At 43.6% G+C, this 20,116-nt stretch overlaps 1 protein-coding gene across 29 annotated transcripts in view; it reads right to left on the minus strand.

Annotated features, from left to right (window-relative positions):
- Positions 1-20,116, minus strand: part of ANK2 (ankyrin 2) — a 261,369-nt gene that overhangs the window by 72,369 nt on the left and 168,884 nt on the right. For 24 of the 29 annotated variants that reach the window (XM_053940019.1, XM_053939994.1, XM_053939996.1 and 21 more), the window contains 12 exons: positions 15,799-15,897; positions 14,982-15,179; positions 12,147-12,245; positions 11,877-11,975; positions 8,854-8,952; positions 8,479-8,676; positions 6,618-6,716; positions 5,761-5,859; positions 4,192-4,389; positions 3,086-3,184; positions 2,880-2,978; positions 200-298 (listed from right to left, as the gene is read on the minus strand). In XM_053940019.1, coding sequence (XP_053795994.1) covers positions 200-298; positions 2,880-2,978; positions 3,086-3,184; positions 4,192-4,389; positions 5,761-5,859; positions 6,618-6,716; positions 8,479-8,676; positions 8,854-8,952; positions 11,877-11,975; positions 12,147-12,245; positions 14,982-15,179; positions 15,799-15,897 — 1,485 coding nt within the window. The remainder of the gene's footprint in view (positions 1-199; positions 299-2,879; positions 2,979-3,085; positions 3,185-4,191; positions 4,390-5,760; positions 5,860-6,617; positions 6,717-8,478; positions 8,677-8,853; positions 8,953-11,876; positions 11,976-12,146; positions 12,246-14,981; positions 15,180-15,798; positions 15,898-20,116) is intronic. The other 5 variants (XM_053940017.1, XM_053939997.1, XM_053940016.1 and 2 more) reach the window with 1 other exon arrangement.

The raw sequence follows: 20,116 nt of genomic DNA on the forward strand, positions 1-20,116 counted from the left end.
CGTTTAGCTTACTGCAGTTAGGTTGGATGTGAACTACCTTAAGAGGATAAGGAAGAGCAGAGGAAATTACATTTCCACATATGACAACCAGCTGTATGAGGAATACTTTCACCAAAACAACAGCTTGCTCTCGAGCCCTAAGGAAGGAAAGAAAAGAACTGTCCAGGGAAACAAGTTGCCAGTGGCATGTCAGACTTACCGTGGTGATGGCGTTGGGCTTGGCCCCATGCTGCAGCAGAACGTTGATGATGTGAGTGTGGCCTTGCTGAGCAGCCTGGTGAAGAGGGGTGTACCCATTCTGTTATCCATGGCGGTGACAGCAAAAGCAAACAAAGAACAAGAAGCAATCATTAGATCAGACATTTCCCTTTGCTTCCTTCTGCTCCTTTTGAGATATTTCAAACATAAATTATGACACCAATTGAGCCAAAAATAATAAACCTTCAGTAATAATAATTCTCCTTCCCCAGATTAATGAAAATATAAAGGAAGGTAATATTCTTATTCAAAAATCATTTCTCTGACAATAAAAGAAATCTATGAAAAGACATTTCTCCCCTATTTTCTAAATCAGAGGAAGGAACAATGAGGAACAACAAAGTTAAAGGGGCACATTGAGGGAAAAGAATCATAGCTGAGGCAGAGAACATTCCTCTTCCTCTCACATCCTAGTTTTCAACAGGGGGCCCAAGATTTGCCATTAAAATATCTGAGTCTATTTAAAAAACACATCATTTTTAACAGCAGTGATCAAAACCTGTTTGCTTTTTAAAAGGCTAACAACATATACCTATTACAAATGTCAATCAAGGTTAGCTTCACATTGCCTCCAAAAGGCTGGACCAAGCTGTAATTACACCTAGGAATTTGTACACAGTGTCTACCTTAATAAATATGCTTAGTTCAAGATACTTATCCGCTCCAGTGGTTTGTTCTCGTGTCACACAATACAGAAACATAGCCAAAGTGTGCTTAAGCTGGCTGATCTGAGATGGTATTGTGTAAGTCCAGTCAGGCAATTGATTTACAAAATTATTTGCAGTTGGCTTTGAAAGCAGGCAGAGAAGAAACTGGAAGAAAACCTTGGGTTGATCTCACCATATGCTTACATAAAGCCTGGGGCAGGCTCTGAAATGTGCTCTGAGAATTATGTCTGGTGCAAACACATAGATGCCAGTAATGCTTTGCACTGCTAATTAGATGGTGATAGTTCAGAACTGTTACAGTTCTTAGAATGAGTGTGTGGACTGCTAAGAACTGCTGCTTACTGTAGATTCTTGTAGAAAGCAGATAGATTCACCACCTTTACTTGAATAGTGCAGTCCTTCAAAAATACAATTCATGTGTCCCCTGCACAAAACATCGTGCAGGCTTTCTCTAGTGGAAGCCCAAGCTGCAACAGGGGTTCTTTAACATGCCCTAGCCTGAGTTCAGGATTTATTCTTTAAACTGAGTCCACAACACCAGCTGACAGATTGCCAGTATTTTTTAGTGGTCCCTAGGTGCGAGATTGTGGAGAACTGCTTCCTGATACAAACTTGCTGACTACAACAAAACCATGCTAAGTAAAATACCTGGGTGAATGGAATCATAATCTGTCCCAGTGGCCCTTTAAACAAAAACAGAGACCTAATCCTAAAGACACAACTTTTTCTGTCCCTTGAGTTAGCCTCCAAATACCTCAGCTGAATGTCTTGGCATTAATAGTTTGGATCCCACTACTGTCTGCTTTATTAATTCTCATCAGCTGTTTTTCTAGTAGTGTTGCCTGTCTTTTTGGAATCCCTTGGTTTTGCCCATTGATTTTGGGTGGTCCCATGAGGGATGGGCCTGAATCTTTTATTTATTTATTTGGCTGTTTCTTACCACATTGAGCTGTGACCACAGTAACAAAGTACTGCTACTTTGAGAAATGAATCATCCCATAGGTCCCAGCTGGGGACAGGGAAGCTGACCAGAGGGACCAGCAGACTTCAAGCCAGTGATTTTGATGGGATTTTAAAAACACTATCAGTGGGGTGCTTCCTGTTGGTCCCAAGACATCCAGCTTGAATACAGGAGTCAGCAATTACCTGAAGTCAGCTTTAACCAAGCTGGAACCCTACAGTTCCTGAGTTAGCCTTCTTTTTCTGATCACAGTGTTGTGATGATTTCTGGGATGCAGCACACTACTGCTGCTGCCATCAGAACCTCTCTTTGTATTCTCAGCAGATACACAGCTTTTGCTACAAAATGCATCCCATTCAGCTGGTGTTCCCACCAGCTTATCCCTGGAGAAACTGTTCAAGTCAGTGGGCTTTGTTCAGACTTTGGCTATAGGCAGTCAGGCCCTTTTCAGTGTGTCTGGTCAGGTTTCAGCATAGCCAGATTCCCCTCAGAAAACCCCAAACTCTCTCTGAGTAAACCAAATTCCCTTACCACAGCTGCTTCCTCTCCCAGAGTTTCCCACCCACACATTGAATAGCAGTAACTCTTCCCACTCTTCTCCCAGCATATTGGAGAGAACCTGACATCACCCTGAAAGTGTCTGAATTGTTACTTGCTAGTTTGGCAGCACAATGGTATTACAGTGGTGTAAACCATGTGGAAATAAGATCAGGAACAAACTTTCATTTGTTAGTTTGCATGTAATAAGAAAAATCAATGAAACTGATTGTCTATGTTGTTTTTTCATACACACAGTTATCTGGCTTTTCTTTCCTGAACACCACACCATGAGATGGAGCAGAGAGAGAGCATTCCATTACAGCTACCACATGTTGACACCTCCCATGCGATGGTTAGAGTTCCCAAGGGAAAAAGCACGTGTGTCATGTAGGAGTGCTGGGTTACCATGTTCAGAATAAAGAGCAAAAGCAAAGCAATGGAAAATTCTTTACCTTAGTTTTAGCATTGACATTTGCTCCGTGCTTGAGGAGAAAATTCACCATTTTGATGTTTCCATAGTGACAGGCCACAATTAAAGGTGTATAACCAAGCTACAGGAGGAGAACAAAGAAGTAAAACTGCAAGCTCAGTGGAACATTCCTTGGACAAGGGTAGCACCCTTTGGCACGCTGGAGACAGCAGCCACTGCATGATTTACCTTTGTCTGAGCATCCTGGTTTGCACCGTGTTTGGTGAGTATCTCGGCCACGTTCACTTTATCCTCTTGAGCTGCAAGGTGTAAGGATGTCAGTCCAGCCTGGAGATGGAATATAACAGGTAAGCAAACAAACAAATGGAAGTAAGAATGAAATCCTACTGTGCATAAGGAAAATAATCTAGACTTTACCGCTTCCCCATCTTTAAAACAGGATCAGACCCTAACTGCAGCTTCTGAATATGGGTGTTGAACTCTACTTTAAACAAAGTAGAGTCAATGTCACTCCTGTTCCAGCTGACAAACAGCTCCAAAACAATTACATCACCATAACCATAGGGGGAAACTTTAAAGCATGAATGCTCAAGATTTTCTACAATAATGTAATTTGGGAAGCTGAGAAGCCCATTAATAAAACGTGCTTCCCACTCCTCAGACGGAAAGAGGAACTTTGACAACTGCAGGCATGAGCCAGATGAAGACATTAACTCCAGAAATAGATCCTATTCAAATGCCAGGGAAAAGGATGCAGCCTTTAACTGACAGCTCACCGTGATGTGCAGTGCTTCCCTGTGAACAAGGCACCAAACTAATTTTGTATAAGAAATGAAAGTCTCCTTGTTTCTATTAGCAGAATATAGTTACTCCATGCAAGGAGATACCGGAGTCTTCTATTCTAACTTGAATGAGCAGAAGCTGCAGGCTTTTCACCTGCATAAATAAGATTTGCATATATCCCTGGATAAACCCAGTGACCCACAAAGATTTACAGTAATAGTTTGGGGTTTTTTTATGACTTTGTTTTCTGTTAAAAAGTTGTTATGTACAATCATTAAAAAAAAAAAATTGGAAAGGTCTTCCATAGAATTTTTCTTAGTCTACTCCAGTAATACAGTTGTTTTCTTATTTGCCAGAGAATGTAAATTTCTTCACTTACTATTGAAGGATAAAGGCATGCAGAAAAGAGCCTTTGCTGGTGAGAGCACTGAATTATTTCAGGCTGGAGCTCTCGGTTTTCTGGCGCAGGTCGTTAAACCCACCCACAGACACAAAGTTGCATCTTACTGGATACTCCCACCCATAATACTAGGTTTCCAATGGTGAGTTACCTTTGTTGCCACGTGGATGTTGGATCCTTTCTCCAAAAGCAAAGTCACCATGTCAGTGTGACCTTCCTGGGAGGCCAAATGAAGTGGGGTGACTCCCTGCTTGGTCAAAATGTTGGTCTCAGCCCCATAGTTCAACAGAGTGGCAGCTATCTGCATCTGGTTTTTCTTGGCAGCAATATGCAGAGGGGTGTATCCATTCTGATGCCAGGCAGGGAAAAAAAGGGAAAATAAAGTTACCACAACGGCCATGTAAGCCTAAGAAGTCAGGCACCATAGAACAGTATTATTTGATGTTATGCCTGGTATTGGAGAGGGGAGTTAATTAAATTTTCAAGGCCAGACATGTCCCACATGGCCCTGCTGTTGTGTTGCTTTGTCAGTCTGTTATTTTCGCTGCCTAAACCAGAACAAAGCCAGCCCTCACCAGGGTAGGCAGGACTGTTCCACGAATACCTTCAAATTATGCTGAGTTTGACACCTGCATTTTGTACAACCTATGTTGCAAACAATCCCTTTTGACTGGTAAGTGACATTCCCCATGATGAGTGATGGGTGCACACCCTTCATCACATTATGCTTTTTCCAGAGCATGTGAGTACAGATGTGTTTGCATATGGAATTTTGATACACGTGTCAGTCACAGGCTGGAAGCAGCAATGGGGTGGAATGTTTTTGTGACTGAAGGAATCATTTAAGCACAGAAGAATGGCATTTTCTGGCAATAAGACAACTTCCTAGTTGTTTTATAACACATCGTGAGGGAAAAATCCCCGGTGCCACAGGACACAGGTTCTGTGAGGGCTGCTTGGTTGGGTTGGCCTGTGGTTGTTCTGCTGTGTTGTTTCTAAGTGGGAGTTTCCCAAACTATCCTGCTTTCCATACATTGCCATGGAAACCATATTCCCAATACAATCCCTGAGCATTTCCTGAAAGCCTGTAGATCAGCAGCCTTGCACAGGGCAGGCAACTCTCTGGTATTGCACCCATCTGGTCCCCATTTTCCCCTTTTAGCAGCTTTTGCATTACACAGCATTACACACAGGAGTGGTGGTGTGCATTACATGGCACAACACCACTCCTAACCCTGGAGTGGTTCGTGTGCATGGTCAGAATGCACATTTCTAAAGTCATTGCTAATATTATGCAATAGTAAGGTGACTTCCAACCGCAACCCAAGCTCTGACAGAGCTGGGTCCCCTCAGGGCTCCAGAATGCCCCCTCAGAGCTCCCCTCACCTGCACAGCGGTACCACAACACCATCCTAACCCCGGAATAAAATTTCTAATGTCATTGCTAACACCGCACAATAATGAAGTGACTTCCAGCTGTGACTAAAACTCTGGTGGGACCGAGTCCCCTCAGCGTGGGGGTTCCCCTCAGGGTTGCCCCCACCGGCACGGTGATACCACGACGCCACAGATTAATTCCCCTTGTGCTCCTTCCCCGTCTGCCTGGCCAGAATAGACGCTTCTTACGCCGCTGCTACCGCTGCACAGTGCTGGCTCGGCCGGCGGCTGTGCCGGGGCCGGCTTCCCGCGGGCTCCCCTCATGGCGGGCGGGCGGGCTCACCTTGGCGGTGGCGTGAGGCGAGGCGCCCTTCTCCAGCAGCAGCAGCGCCACCTTCTGGTTGTCGTAGTGCGCCGCCACGTGCAGCGGGGTGAGGCCGTTCTGAAAGGGCGGGGCGGCGTTAGGGCCTTACGGGACAGCGGGGACGCGGGACACCGCGGGGACACGGGGCGAGGAACGGGACACTGCGGGGACACGGGACACCGCGGGGACACGGGGCGAGGAACGGGACACTGCGGGGACACGGGACACCGCGGGGACACGGGGCGAGGAACGGGTCACTGCGGGGACACGGGACACCGCGGGGACACGGGGCGAGGAACGGGTCACTGCGGGGACACGGGACACCGGGGAACGGGACACTGCGGGGGGGATTCCGGAGCCGTGGGATGGAAGGGTCCAGGGGGCTGCAAGGGACAGAGGGGACAGGGGGAGGCAATGGGGATGGATAGCAAGGCCATGGGGATGGACAGCAAGGCCATGGCAGGCAGCTGGCTGTTAGTGGGGAGAAGCGGCGTACCAGGCGAACCACGGTGGCAGCCACTGGCTTTCATTACGCCACACCAGGGGATGGTGTGGCTTTGCCCCTATGTTTATCCATTGGGAATTTAGGCACCTTGATGGAACCGGTGCTTCCTGAGCCAAAAACACACACCTGCCCTCAGAGCAGCCACGCGCCCTCCTGCCATGGGCCCAAACTCAGCATGCTGGGTAGCAGCAGTCAGCCACCATCCAGGGGAGACACGACCCCAGCAAAGCCACAGCCACCATGCAAAAGAAGCTGCAGCCTTCTTAGGGTGCATATTTCACACAGTTCTTCCTTAAGGAAAGACTTCTGACTTTTTCTTCCCCAGCAGTACCTTGCCAGCAGAATCAGGACAGGCACGGCGCTGCAGCAGGAGCTTTGCCACTTCCAGGCTCCCATATTTGGCTGCCACATGCAACGGTGTGAATCCCTTCTGAAAAATTCCAGGAGATAAAACACAGCTGTTTGTGTTAAAGGTCATGCTGACATCTCTTGTTTAAGAACTGTGTGTTAAGCGCTTACTCTTTAACCTCAGAATGGATAACTGAACCTAGAAAGAGCAGCCTCTCTTGAAAGCACTTTGAGAAGCACGAAATACAAGAAAATACTTTCCCTTTTATTATTCTTTCCTACTTTTCTGCTCTCAAGCTGGCAGACATTTTATCGGATACAGACTGTACCAGCAACACACACTGCGTGGGGGCAATGAAGGCACTTCTTCAGATTTACACCCCAAACCAGCTGCACCTTTTTTTGTTCCATGATGACAGCTTTACAAGTATTTCCTGCATCAATCGCTGCCAGTAACACGGAAACAACAAATAAATTCATCAGATAAAACCTTCAAACTCCGATTCCCTTCCTCCAGTAGGGTTTGGTGAAAAATTATTTGTACTTGAATTTGTGTATTCAAACAGTCAAGAAGTTCTACTGAAGCTAAAAAGAGCCCTTCTCTTCACCTGTTTTAATTTAAAAATTGGTAAGGAAAGCCCACGGACGTATGACAGTAGGTGGCAGCCTGCACCGCTGCCTGACAGTAATTTTGGGAAGCTGCAATGACCTATTTGCCTGGCACATAAGGGATGTTTAATCTTTATTATCATTATCATTTAGTTCCATTAATCCCACCTCAGAAAGAGTTTGTATTGGGTAATCTCAAACGTCATCAGTTCACAAATCACAAGTCTATAAAGATATTATCTAGTGGGCTCCATCCTCTCCTATTCATAATTATAGAATGTTCCTGCAATACTAATTGCCATCAAGCAATATGGGAAATTAGGAAAGTATTTAGTGTATTTTTAGCCATTCTAATGTGATTTAACAGCTGGATAAAAGGAGAACAGCAAGCCCTCCCAGTAATCCATGGATCATAATTTGAAAATTGCTGGTTTAGTCTTTTAAACCCTGGAAAACATGCCATTGTTCATAAACATGTTTTAAGCTTCAGCCATAAAACCAAGGGTACTTTTATAAGTAGCAAAAATTATGTGATTCTTACTTATCAAATGGTTTAAATTTGGAAAAGATATCTTGCTACATCATTCTCTTCACAGCTATCTACTACCTTACATTTTCATCTCTCTGTTAGGAATCTATTGGTACCATTTTTGGATAAAAAACCTGCTAGTGATTCTGGAGAACATTTCTTTTGTAATCCCAGACAAAATGGCCTGTTGTGTCACATGACATCTCATTTTAGAACCACTGAAAATAGATCCAGCATTCAATGTGACTGGGCAGATGCTGACTTCTATGTTTTAGGAAGACTCAGCTAGCACAGAGCAGAATTATTTTGCTATTTAAGTAAATAGGGTATTGAGGAATAAAAGGAGACCTATTCATAAAAAACATGTAATTCCCATGCCCTTTTCTTTTTTGGAAATACTGCGCAATAAAAGCTGTGCCAGTAAGGGAAAGGGAGAAACAAGGACATCTTAAACCTGTCGGGACTGTGTATTTATCAAGATCTGCATTTGGCTTCAGTGGCAACCAAACCCAATTTTAGATGACAGCAAAGCTGAAATTTGATTAACTTGTGCTACATTACTCCAGCCTACTGGATTGCTGCCGATTAAATAAGAACACTCTAAAAGGCCCAAAGGACTTCAATTTCTCAGTGTGAAAACACGCTCGTCACGGGACAGACCTGCTCCTGTGCCACTGGCACACGGGTGTCAAGTGTTTAGCCTTACCTTGGTGGACATGGAGTGTGAGGCGCCAGCCTCGAGGAGCACGGAGGCGACGTCGAGCTGCCCCTCACGGGCAGAGATGTGCAGCGGGGTGTAGCCGTTGGTGGTGGCGGCGTCGGGGTGCGCCATGTGCTGCAGCAGCAGCTGCACGATCTCCGTCTTGCCCAGGCGAGAGGCGATGTGCAGTGGGGTCTGTTCTTCCTACAACTCAAATCGAGTGGGTCGTTAGTGCTACGGAGCCACCCTGAGCACAGCATCCTCCTTGCTCCTCACAGACCTTCCTAAGCATTTGTCTTGCAGAGGCATAGGAAGTAGGTGAGTGATTCCTTCCGCCATGGTTTTAAGAGAAAAAAAAGCCACTGTAATCAGAACACCTACCCTGGCTCGGGCATCAACCAGGGCCCCGTTCCTCAGGAGGCAGCGAACCACTTCCACCTGCCCGGCACGTGCCGCCATGTGCAATGCAGTTTCTCCACGCTGCAGGAAAGCAAAACCGTTTCAGTGTCCTAAACTTCCATGAAGAAAGATCTTTGCCCGTGTCAGTCCCCATGTCAGACCCATGACAACTGGTCCTGAGACCCCATCCTTCTGCCAGCTGAGACTCTGGGGCGTGAGTACGTGTGGCTGTACCTGGAGTTGTGAGTTTGCATGCATGAAAACAGCACAAAAATGGCTAATAACCTCTTGTTACAAGGCCTTTTAAGTCTAATCAAAAACTAAACTACCTAATTAAAAAGTAACACCTAAATTATTTTCCTTTCTAACCTAATAACTAACCTGAAGACCCGCAATGCGGATTTTTCTACTCCATTACAAGACACTACCTAAACCCAAGAAGAAAGAGGAAGAAGAAAGAAGAAAAGAACTCAAGACAACACCCTATATCTTCTATCTTGAACTCATCTATAACATACTAAAAATCCTAAAACCTAAATTCCTCACCCATGTGACATACTATACTACTATCTACAATCTCTACAATCTATTGCACACTTTTGTGCTTTCCAGTTTACTTTGAGGCTTAGGAAGTTTTCTCCATCAAAGTTAGAGGGTCAAAGTTAGTGCTCCCCTGGGGTTCAGAACACCCCAGAGCAGACAGAGAAATATTCCTGGCGCCCTTGGTTTGCCAGCTGGCCAATCCCAGACAAACACAGCCTCAACCACTGCGAGACAGAATGAAAATCCCAGCTTAGGAAAATTCTGTCAGATAGACTTGCCCTGGTCACACACGTCCCTCAGCTTTCTACGTAACAAGGCATCAGCTCGTGTGCCGTTCAGGAGATGAGAGCTGTACGCTGAGCTGTCTCTCTCGAGGGATTGCACGGCACAGGAGCCTCAAGATGGAAGGGGATAACTTTCCAGATGGTCCCTTCCTGCACACTGTGTGGAGCTGGCAGTATTCACAGGCCTTGCAACAGCTGAGCACAACTCAGCCAGCACACGGAATGTGTAAAATCCCTACTCAGCAATGTGGCTCTGTCTCCAGGCTGTGGAATCAATCTTGTTTCAAGCCTTTTGTAGCTCACAGAATTGGAAGGATACAAAATTTTGGAAAGCTGTCTGAAGTATGGAATTTCAGACCAGGAACATTCAAAGCATTTACTTTTTGCATAGATTTTCCAAAAAAACACTGAAATGAGGATTTCTTGAGGACAGCATTCCTAGTTTAATTGGGCTCTGTTCTTTGAGTGCAGTGTCCCAGAGTGGACTGAAACGGTCCCTGGGCAGCTCACCAGCATCTGGTACATCAGGTCCTGGGACAGTTCCACAACCAGGAGCTCTATTCATCTGTTATATCGCGAGAACACAGCAGGACCCATCATTTATTTGTGTTAATTGTTCATACCTCTTACACCAGAGCTGGAGAATATTCTGTTGTAAGGCCTTTCTCCCCTCAACTACCACTTAAACTGCAACTGCCAAATGAACACTCTAGTCACCTTTTACATCAGAATGGGGAATAATCATGTCTTCTTGTCCTCATCTAGATGTAGGGAAAGAAGTAGCTTTAGCTTGCCTGCTAACAAGGATTTTTAATTACAGCAAACCCTCTTCACCAGGAGTTGACTTATCTGGTCATTCTCAAATTAACATTTTATTACCAACTGTGATTAGTTGATATGCAACAACAAAATCCCACAGCCCTAGCTACAAATCTTAATAATTCCATCTATATATAAAGTTTATTACCTGAAAAATAAGCTGTTTAATATGTGAGAAACACCCTAAAGATCAAATTTCTGCAATGACACCTTTGTGCTTGAATTAGCAAAGCAATTTAGGTTTCAGAAACAGTAATTCCACAGGGAAACTCAGCTTACCAAGTGAAAGCCAAGACACCTGTGTAGCAGAAATTGTAAAGTGTTAAACTTTGCACACAAATGCCTGGTAACACAATATTTTTAACTGCTTCCACAAAAATTTTGAGGGTTTTTTTTTTTATCAATAAAGTTCTTACATAAAGATTGCTTCCATAACAAAGTCTGGAAAGTCTATTTTAAAGCTTCATATAAACAATTCTGCATGCTAACAATTTCACTGGGTTCTAGGTAAGATTTTTCCAGCTGAGAAAAACTTGTGAGTACGAGGATTTCTAAATTTTTGTTGTTTTTATTGCTGGGAACATTTACCTATAACTTTATGTATTGAAAAAAGCTGCGTCCCAAATTGAATATTTGTTTATGCTGACAAATTCAAACAGTAAAATATCTTATGAAATACATCTCATAAAACTATAATTTTTTTTGCTGGTTTGTTTTGTTTGGGGTTTTGGGGGGTTTTTTGCTTGTTTATTTGGGGTTTTGTTTTGGGTTTTGTTTGTTTGTTTTGTTTTTCTTTTTAATTAGGCTGTTGGTATACAAACACTGATTTCTGTGGTAAGTCAGGTTCTGCATTTTGTGTTACTTCCCAAAGGTCACATTTTCCAGATTTAATCACTAATTCCTGGAATTACATCTTGAGTTTCCCAGTTTTGCATTTTGTTTAATTGTTGGGGTTTTAAGCACTTCATACTCTTTCACTGACAGGAATGACAACATTTCATGGCAGCCAGCAAAGTTATGCAGGCAGAAGTTTAGAGCCATTTGGACTTGAATTTCATCCTTCAGAACATAAACACAGGCTTTGTGGGATTTGGCTTATAATCCATTTTGGATGGCTCTAGTGAGCTTTGTTTCTAAGGAAAACTTTACCAACTTGAGCATTGTTGTGGAACACATGAAAGCAGAGATGGCTTCTGACACATGCAGTCATCGCTTCCCCCTCTGCAATAAAAGTGCTGCAATAATTTGCCCTAAAATGCAACAAAGCATGATTAAAATGTGACCTTGGGCTGAGCTACATGGTAACCAGCAACTTTCTGTGGGTCCTGAGCAGATGGTTCTAGTGAAAGCCATACTCACAATGTTAGTGACATCGGGAGAGGCTCCGTTCTGCAGCAGAAGGAGGACTATGTTCAAGTGGCCCATAAATGCAGCCACGTGTATTGGTGTGAGGCCCGACTGCGAAACAAAGCAAGAGCAGTTTTACTCCTCTGCACGGCTGGAGGGACGGGCTTCGTCGTTCAAATAAAACACGGGAAAGTGAGGCAGGACAGGAGAGACAGAAAGAGGGAAGCGAAAAAGGAGAGAGAGAGAAGGAATGCTTCTGCAGGACATGAAACATTTTGCTACCTCTGTTATAGCCTGGATTGAAGCCCCATATTTCACCAGGAGTTCCATGACTTTGATGCGATTTTTCTTGCAGGCAATGTGCAGTGGAGTAAAACCATTCTGTGCAAAAGACAGTGATGTTAGTCAGAAACATGCAGCTACACTTCCCACACAGCTCCATGCTGGCACACTGGGAGACAAGGGTTAGACTACCACAGGCAACTGTTCTTTAAGCACAACAGGTTATGAATTACAGACATCTCCCACTATCTGAGGCACAACAAAGCAGTGCTGCTGCTTTCTTCCCAGGCAGGAGAGAGAAAGGAAACCTCTGCCTCCGCACTCCACATACAGATACGCCCGTCCTGACTGCCGACTGCGTGTGTGCGTGCGTGTGCTTCCTGGGGCTGCACGCGTGTCTGTGAGGAGCACTCCCAGTGCTCCCTGGACTGCCTAAGACAAGGGAAAGCTAAGAAATTGAACACTTTAGAACCAGTGCCTTTATAAAGCATTTCCCGTACCTCTCTAGGAGAATCACGGAAGGTTTGGCTTGGAAAAGCTCATCTTGTTCCACCTCCTACCGTGTGCAGGGACACCTTCCACTATCCCAGGTTGCTCCAAGCCCCATCCAATCTGTCCTTGGACATTTCCACAGATGGGGTAGCCACAGCTTCTCTAAGCAAGCTGTGCCAGGGCCTCCCTACCCTCAGAGGGAAGAATTTCTCCTTAATATCTAACCCAAATCTACTCTCTTTTAGTTTGAAACCACTTAAACTGAGTAAGAGAGAGAAACAGAGTACTTATTCCAGACTCCACCTTAATCCTTAATGTGTCTTTTTACTTGAAATCTAAGGATCTGTGTGAATTTATTTTTATATTTATATAAAAAATTATATAACCTAAGGTATAATATCCATGTGTGTGTATGTTCTGTGGTATCTTAAATAAAGAACCACCCCTTCAGCTGTGGTATCACGATAGTCTGATAACAGTTAATGCAGGTTAAGTGTGTCTGAAGCTGAACAAACACATTATTGACCACATGTGAACATTTTAGTGAAAAGCACAAGTAACATTTTTTAGATAATGTTGAAAAGTTGGTACATTTTCTAATGAAGAGCATGAGTATTGCCAAACAACAAACCACCAGTAACCAGAACCTAGCGATAAAATCTTAGTTTATGGGAAGAGATAATCATGTGACAATTATTCTACAGTCTGCTTCTGTTAAAGGAAATGTTAATTACTAGTTCATTTGAAGTTGCTTTAAAGCATGTACACATTAAAAAAGCTGAAAACTCACATAGTGCTTGTATCCCCAAAGCATTTTGCAAACATTAACAATTATTTTTTTAAAAATAGCTGAAAATTAATTCTTTGTAATATTTATTCTATCACTGAACTCTGCTGAATATTATTACTGTTTCTCCTATTTCAAAAGAAACAATCTAAACCATTTGATACTTTACCTCCCACACAACATCTCTCAATGTATTTCATAGGGAGTTTTACTGTTTCAGACGTTTCCATATTTTTCACTGAATTTTACCACCTCGGTTGATTTAATTTTGCTACTTCTATTTAAGTCAGGAACAGTTTGACGGGTGAGAGGACGAGGCAGAAAAAAATGTATCACTAACAGAAATGATGAGCTTCATTTAATATATTAAACACTATCAACAAGCCAAAGGCGACAAGTCTGTGATGGGAGAGAGAGAAAATGGGGGGGGCGGGGCGGGGAGAGAAAACAAGTTTGGTGGGAAGAGAGCAGAGAGGCAGCAGCCCAAGGGTGTTCTCCTTTTGTTTCACAGAGAGGGAGGGAGGGGAACAGAAGATATATTTCTGGTCATGGAAGGAAAGAAAGAAGATGTAGGGGGTATTTGCGAGTAGCTGAGGAAAGTGCAGCTAATCAGAAGACTGGCAAGAAAAACAAGGATAAAAGCAGTGTCAAAAAATATCACCCAAGTGAGCAAGGTGCTGAGAAAAACAAAGCAAGAAAAGTGTAAGAGGAGGAAGCAAAAGGGGCTACGGGATTTGTGGGTATGGAAAGGCCAAGAAAAATGAGAGGGCAGAAGAAAATGGTGTCATTCCAAGGAAGTAAAGGACAGGGAGAGCCCAGACAGAAAACCAGTGGGTTCTAGTGTGGGCAGGAAGCTGGAGAAGGCATCCGAGTGCCCTGCACTGGAGGTTCTGGGGCCACACAGGAACATCTCAAGTGTTCACAGACTCCTTCTGTTCCTGACATAGTGCAATATGCTGGTACATGAACTCCCAGCCAGCTAATAGTTCCTAGTAGAGAAAATTGTATTCTGGCTTTGGATATATTAAAGACTCTCAAAATGTTTCCAGAGTCAAATGTGATGTTTTTCTCCTTGTTAGGGGCAATGGTTTGATGAGTGAATAAAAGGAATCATACCTGGTGTCCTGTAAGCATAAGAACTGTTTTTTGGAAAGAAAAATGGCACCTAATAGAGGAAAATGTCATTATTTGATAAATGCAGAAATATTAGCTTTTTAATATGTTTTGTCTATGCCAATTAACTTACTAGTTCAGTTGAAAGCCCAGAAATTGTGTATTGTATCACCAGTATGGAAAACTGAGCCATTAAGTCATTAAAACACCAGTGCATACATCAACATCAGCCAGAACCAGCTCTGATTTTAGGGGTTCAGCAGAGCTTCCACACCTGACACTACAGCCACTTGCCACGAGGTGTGTTCCATGGCCAGGTGTGACACCCCTGTGGCTACTGCACCTACTTAAGGCTGTGGAGTTTGCTGACAGTTCTCACTCAAGCTTTCCTGGCAAGAGCTACCAGCCAGCTTTGTTACACGACCCAGGTGGGACAGGTTTACCAGGGCCCGGGCGTTGGGGTTGGCTCTCTTGTCCAGCAGGAGTTTGGTGACACGGTAGTGGCCGCAGTGAGCGGCCACGTGCAGGGCAGTCAGGTAGTCCAGCGTCACGTCGTCCACGGGAGCCTTGTGCTGCAGCAGGTGCTTCACACATTCCACATGGTCCCCCTGGGCCGCCATGTGGAGTGGGGAGAGTCCATTCTGTGACACAAGAGAACAGAACAGCAGCTTCTACTAATCCCCACTTAGACTGTGGCATAGAAGGATATTTCTTGTTGTGAGGTGCTGCTCAGTGGGCTCCACTATTATACAAGTATCTTCCCCTCATTAATTTCACCAAAGAGACAGAATTTGTAGGAAATGCATTAATTTTAGTTGTATGTTTTCCAGATATGAGGAAGAACACACTGAAATAATTTTCCAACTCTGAAATAGTCTGTAAAAATAATCAGGAGAAATGGTCCTCATTATCGTATGTGAAGGGTCAGAAAATAAATACCAGGAATTATCTCTCAGGAGTGACTGACCCAGCTTTCACATCTCTGTGTACTACAGGAAGCAACACAGGGAGGTGCTGGCAGTAGCACTCCACATCATGTGTTTAGTCTGATACTAGAGAGACGGGCAAACAAGTGTACGCTTTTCATACATTTGGAAAGGCTTACGTAAGAAAACCTTATTTTGGATCATTCTTCCCATTAATTCATCTCCTTTGGGAGGACAGTTACATTCCTGTCTTCCTCCTTGTCCTCTCAGCGACACTGAAAGCTCTGTGGAAGCTTACAGAGGTGTTCCACACTCTAACAGGACACACACACACCTTGGTCCGTGCGAGCAGCGGGGCACCCCGCTCCAGGAGCAGCTCCACAACCTGGTCATGGCCACTTCGTGCCGCACAGTGCAGTGGGGTGAGTCCATCCTTCAAGTAAAAGAAGAGAAAACAAATGAGCACATCCCCAGCTGTTTGTCCTGGCGCTCTGGGGAACAGCCTGCCAGGAATGCAGCCCCACATGTGTGAAAAAGCTCCTTTTTTGACTCCTAACTGAAGCTGGCTCTGCAGCATGAAGTTTCATCCCTGTTCTTCCTTGCACCAGTAAAGGACACTCTAAGGTTACTGTTTGAGAGGGGAAGCCCATTGTGTGCTGAAATCTCTTCTCAGAGGATAATATGAGGGTGCACTGGCTCCTCCCCTCCCTGCCCTCTGCATGGCTGTGATATGGCATTGCCTCTCCCTGGGTAATACCTGCTGGGTCAAGGATGCTCCATAAACCAGCCCATGTCCTTTGGATTGCTTTTGATGCAGGGATGAAACAAGCAATGTTCATACCAGGAAATTTGCTCTAGAATTTTCTTTTGCTTTTAAACAGGCATCAAGATAAAGAAGATTTTAAAACAAGAGAAAAGGAGAGAAACAAACAGAAGCAAATCTTTCACTTCTGAGATTGAGGGGTGAACACAGAGCTAACAATTCTTTTCTAAAATTGCTGTCAGACCACCAACCCTACAATAGCTTTTTCCATTACAGAACACAATTCTGTACCAAAAGACTTGCTCAGGCTACTATTAATGATCGCAGCAGTGGTAGCAAAAGATGTGTTGATGAACTATTTGTATGGGAGAATGAATTCTAGGTAGCTTTTGCATAGTTGGGATTTTATGCAGAAAAATAAGTATGAGGCTAGAAAAAGGTTGTGAAAGAATATTAGTGCTGAATGACTAAAAAAGGTAATACATAGAATATGAAAAGCCAAGCTTTCATCTCATTAGCCTTCAGTATTGTTCAAGCATGCACTCAGATGTCATCAACACTCGCTCAACAGAGGTGGCTTTACAAAGCTGATGAAACAGGAATAGTTTTTAATCACAAGAAAAACCTTCTCCCTTTGAGACATGCTGCTCATCTTGTGTGACACCAATGCTGTTATTCTAAGGAGCTCATTGAAGAATCCAGTAACAGCTTGATTAAAAGGAGAATACACTGGTCTGAATTACTCAGAGGCTAAAAAAGTAGCAAAAGTGCAAAAACATGGCACTAAGGATGAGTTGGTGACCGTGACCCTGCTGTTTACCTTGCTGGGGCTTGGAGGAAATCTCCACCACTATGTTTTTAATTTTAAAGGAGCTCTACACTACACAGTCCCGTTGCAACTGCAACCTCATGCCGGCAAACACTGCCCTCTAATACCCTACAAAAGGCAGTTCCAAGAAGCAGAGCCTCTCTCATGCCTGGTTTCCAAAGCACAGAGCCCTTTCCAAGTGAGCAGCACCATGAAGCTCCACAGCTTCAAGGAGTTGAAGTCTGCAGGAGCAAATTTCTCCCTTACTTACCTACTTTTTCCAGAGGCTTTTGAGACACACTGACAGGGTTAGGTGTGCCTTGGTGCTCACTGTCTCAGAGGCATTCCTAAATCCCACAGAAGATTTGCACTGAGATTCCACAGGTGGAAGATCAAACCCAAAACCAGAACCTGAGGCCTTCAGCACTGGCAGATTTGGGGGGGGGGGGGGGGGGGCGCGTCAGTGTGAAGAATTAGGTGCAACTACTTTACTTTTTGTTATGCACTGAAATGTCAGAGTCCTCTAAACCTAGTCTTTTTATGACCAGCTGAAGTATATTATCATCTCATTGCCAGAGGGATTCCTACAGATAACTCCCACAGCCATTACAAAGGTAAGAATATATCCCAAATGCATTTCTAGGGAAGGTATTTATTTGGTATTCCTTTCCAGCTTCTAGCCTCTTGTGCCCTACATTTTTAACCAATGTGGGAGGTTCACTTTCCTTATCTGTGTGGTGGCTTTGATGTTACTCTATCTAATAAAACCACCAAAAAAAAAAAATTATGTGAATCCTTGAACAAAAGCAGGACAAATCCCAAGAGGGAGAAAAAGAAGAAAAACACAAGCTAAGAAGCACATCAACTCTGCAAGAAAGAAGAAAGTCTGGCTAGAACAAAAAAAAACTCTAAATATTTTAAAACAATTATTTCTTTCTTGTTCTTATCTCCAATTCCCTTTAAAAGCAGAGATAGAAATTTGCTACCTATCCTACTCTACCCTGCCATAGCTGTTTTGAGGACCTCCCACAGAACCCTCTTCCTGTTTCCTCTTTCTGCTCTGAGGAAAACACCATGTATATTTAACAATTATTGTATATTTAATACTTTAAATTCTTTTGCTTATATCTTTTATTCAAAGATGAGGGAGACTGCAAAGAGAGAGCTGTGGTAGTAGAAGAATCAGTAGAGAAAACAATGCAGAGAAGCTGACATGAGCTAACATGAAGGGACATGCCTGTGTACCAAACTAATCCTTTTTTGCAGCACTCTCTATTTGCTATGAGCCTCAGTGCTCTCAAATCGACTTCAGGAGCTGGCCTAAGTACTTTGTCAGTCATTCCTTTGAATTGAAGAACATACAGTGACCAATACATTTGACAGGACATCTGACTCTGGGTCAGAGGGACACAGATTTGGAAGCACAGATAATGGATATCCCATAAACACTGCACAGTGTTTAAGGCTGCCACACCAGGAGACAAGAAATTCAGAAATTTTATGTTTAGAGAAGTTCAACAATTATCTCCTCGCCCCGGATTGTGTGGAATGAAGAGTTAAATGTTTCTATCTCCCCGGTGACATGCTACACTTGGTGTTCTGCTATTCCCAAACATGGTACTCTCCTAACTCACACTCTGTGATGTAACCAACAGCTGGGTCACCCTGAGAAATGACAATGCAATCCCCTCTGTGTGCATGGAAGCCAGGAAATTCCATCAATGCTAATTCTCTCTTAAATGGTTCTCAAAATATGAGGAAAACTTGTGTCTTTTTTTCCCTTGAAAATCAGTCACTGGTCATTTTTTAAACTGCAAAATGAATTCTGAATTCCGTGCATGACTCCTAACTGTAGGGCTTCGAAAGATGAATTATTTGGTCATTTCACAAATGCTTTCTTTCAGATTAGCAGGACACTGAGACAAAAAGAAGCTGTGCTTATGAGGGATTTTTAATGGGAAATTATGTGGGCAGCACATTCACAGGACAGTTGCTCACATTCAGTGCTCATTCAACCAAAAACTGATGATAGAAATGAACATCAAAGGCCAAATTATCAATGAATTGGTCTAAACTGCAATTGCATGTTCTTGTTTTCATAGGGGTGAAGTAAAATTTTGGTATTTCATACATCAAACATGCAAAATTGTCTAAATTTTCTTGACAAATAAAGGGCTTTTAATTTGCTCATTTTTCATTATGACTAAACCTCATCTCTTTAAAAATTAGCAAGGCAAGTCTCCCTCTTGCTTTAAACTCTTGGCATAATTAAACACGCTGTAAAGTATTCCTCTAGGTCTGCCATTCACAGCACAAACTGGAAAAATACAGCAAAAAATATACCATGTGCTTGCTTGAGTATTACGATAGTAACATAAGTAACTCCAAATAAAAGTAATTTTTTAGATAACCTGCTTAGACAATTCATACAACACCCCTTGCCACTCCCTTGTAAACATTATATGGAGCTACTGGATTTTTTTATGGGAAATATCTGCATTGTGATTAGGTATTTATAATCTGACATGGTTTTAGGAACAGCAAAAGCTGCCAATGAATTATTAGTGCTCTGTGCATGTAAGAAGATGAGGAGAAAATGTCACAGCAGCATTACTGCAGGAACAAACACTGTAGAGAGCACGGTGCCAAGGCAGGGCCGGGATCCTGCTACAATGGTTACCACTCCCATGTAGAAATAGCAGAGCCAAGCCTATTTTGTCAGGATGCAGATGTACAAAAGGAGATATTATTCCTAATAAATCTCAGTAGGTTTCCAAAATGAGTGTTAAGGGGTTTCTGAAGCACATTCCCCACAAAAAAACCCAAACCAAACCAACCAAATCTGAGTTGCGCTGCGCACAGTTTCCTTCCTTTTGTTTCCCCATCGGTATTGTTCATCTCCACGGGGTGACCTGCCACTCCTGTCAGCTCCAGCTGGGCCTCCTCCTTTCCCGGGCCCTTCTCCAACCCAAATGGTGCACCAGACCTTCTCCCACCACTCCCACGCCTATCCCCGCTCCAGCTGCCACGCTCCGGGCACACAACATGCTTACTATCCCACACAATAAGCTTTCCCTTCCA

Source organism: Vidua chalybeata, chromosome 4 (genome assembly GCF_026979565.1).
Source record: "Vidua chalybeata isolate OUT-0048 chromosome 4, bVidCha1 merged haplotype, whole genome shotgun sequence".
Taxonomy (NCBI): domain Eukaryota; kingdom Metazoa; phylum Chordata; class Aves; order Passeriformes; family Viduidae; genus Vidua; species Vidua chalybeata.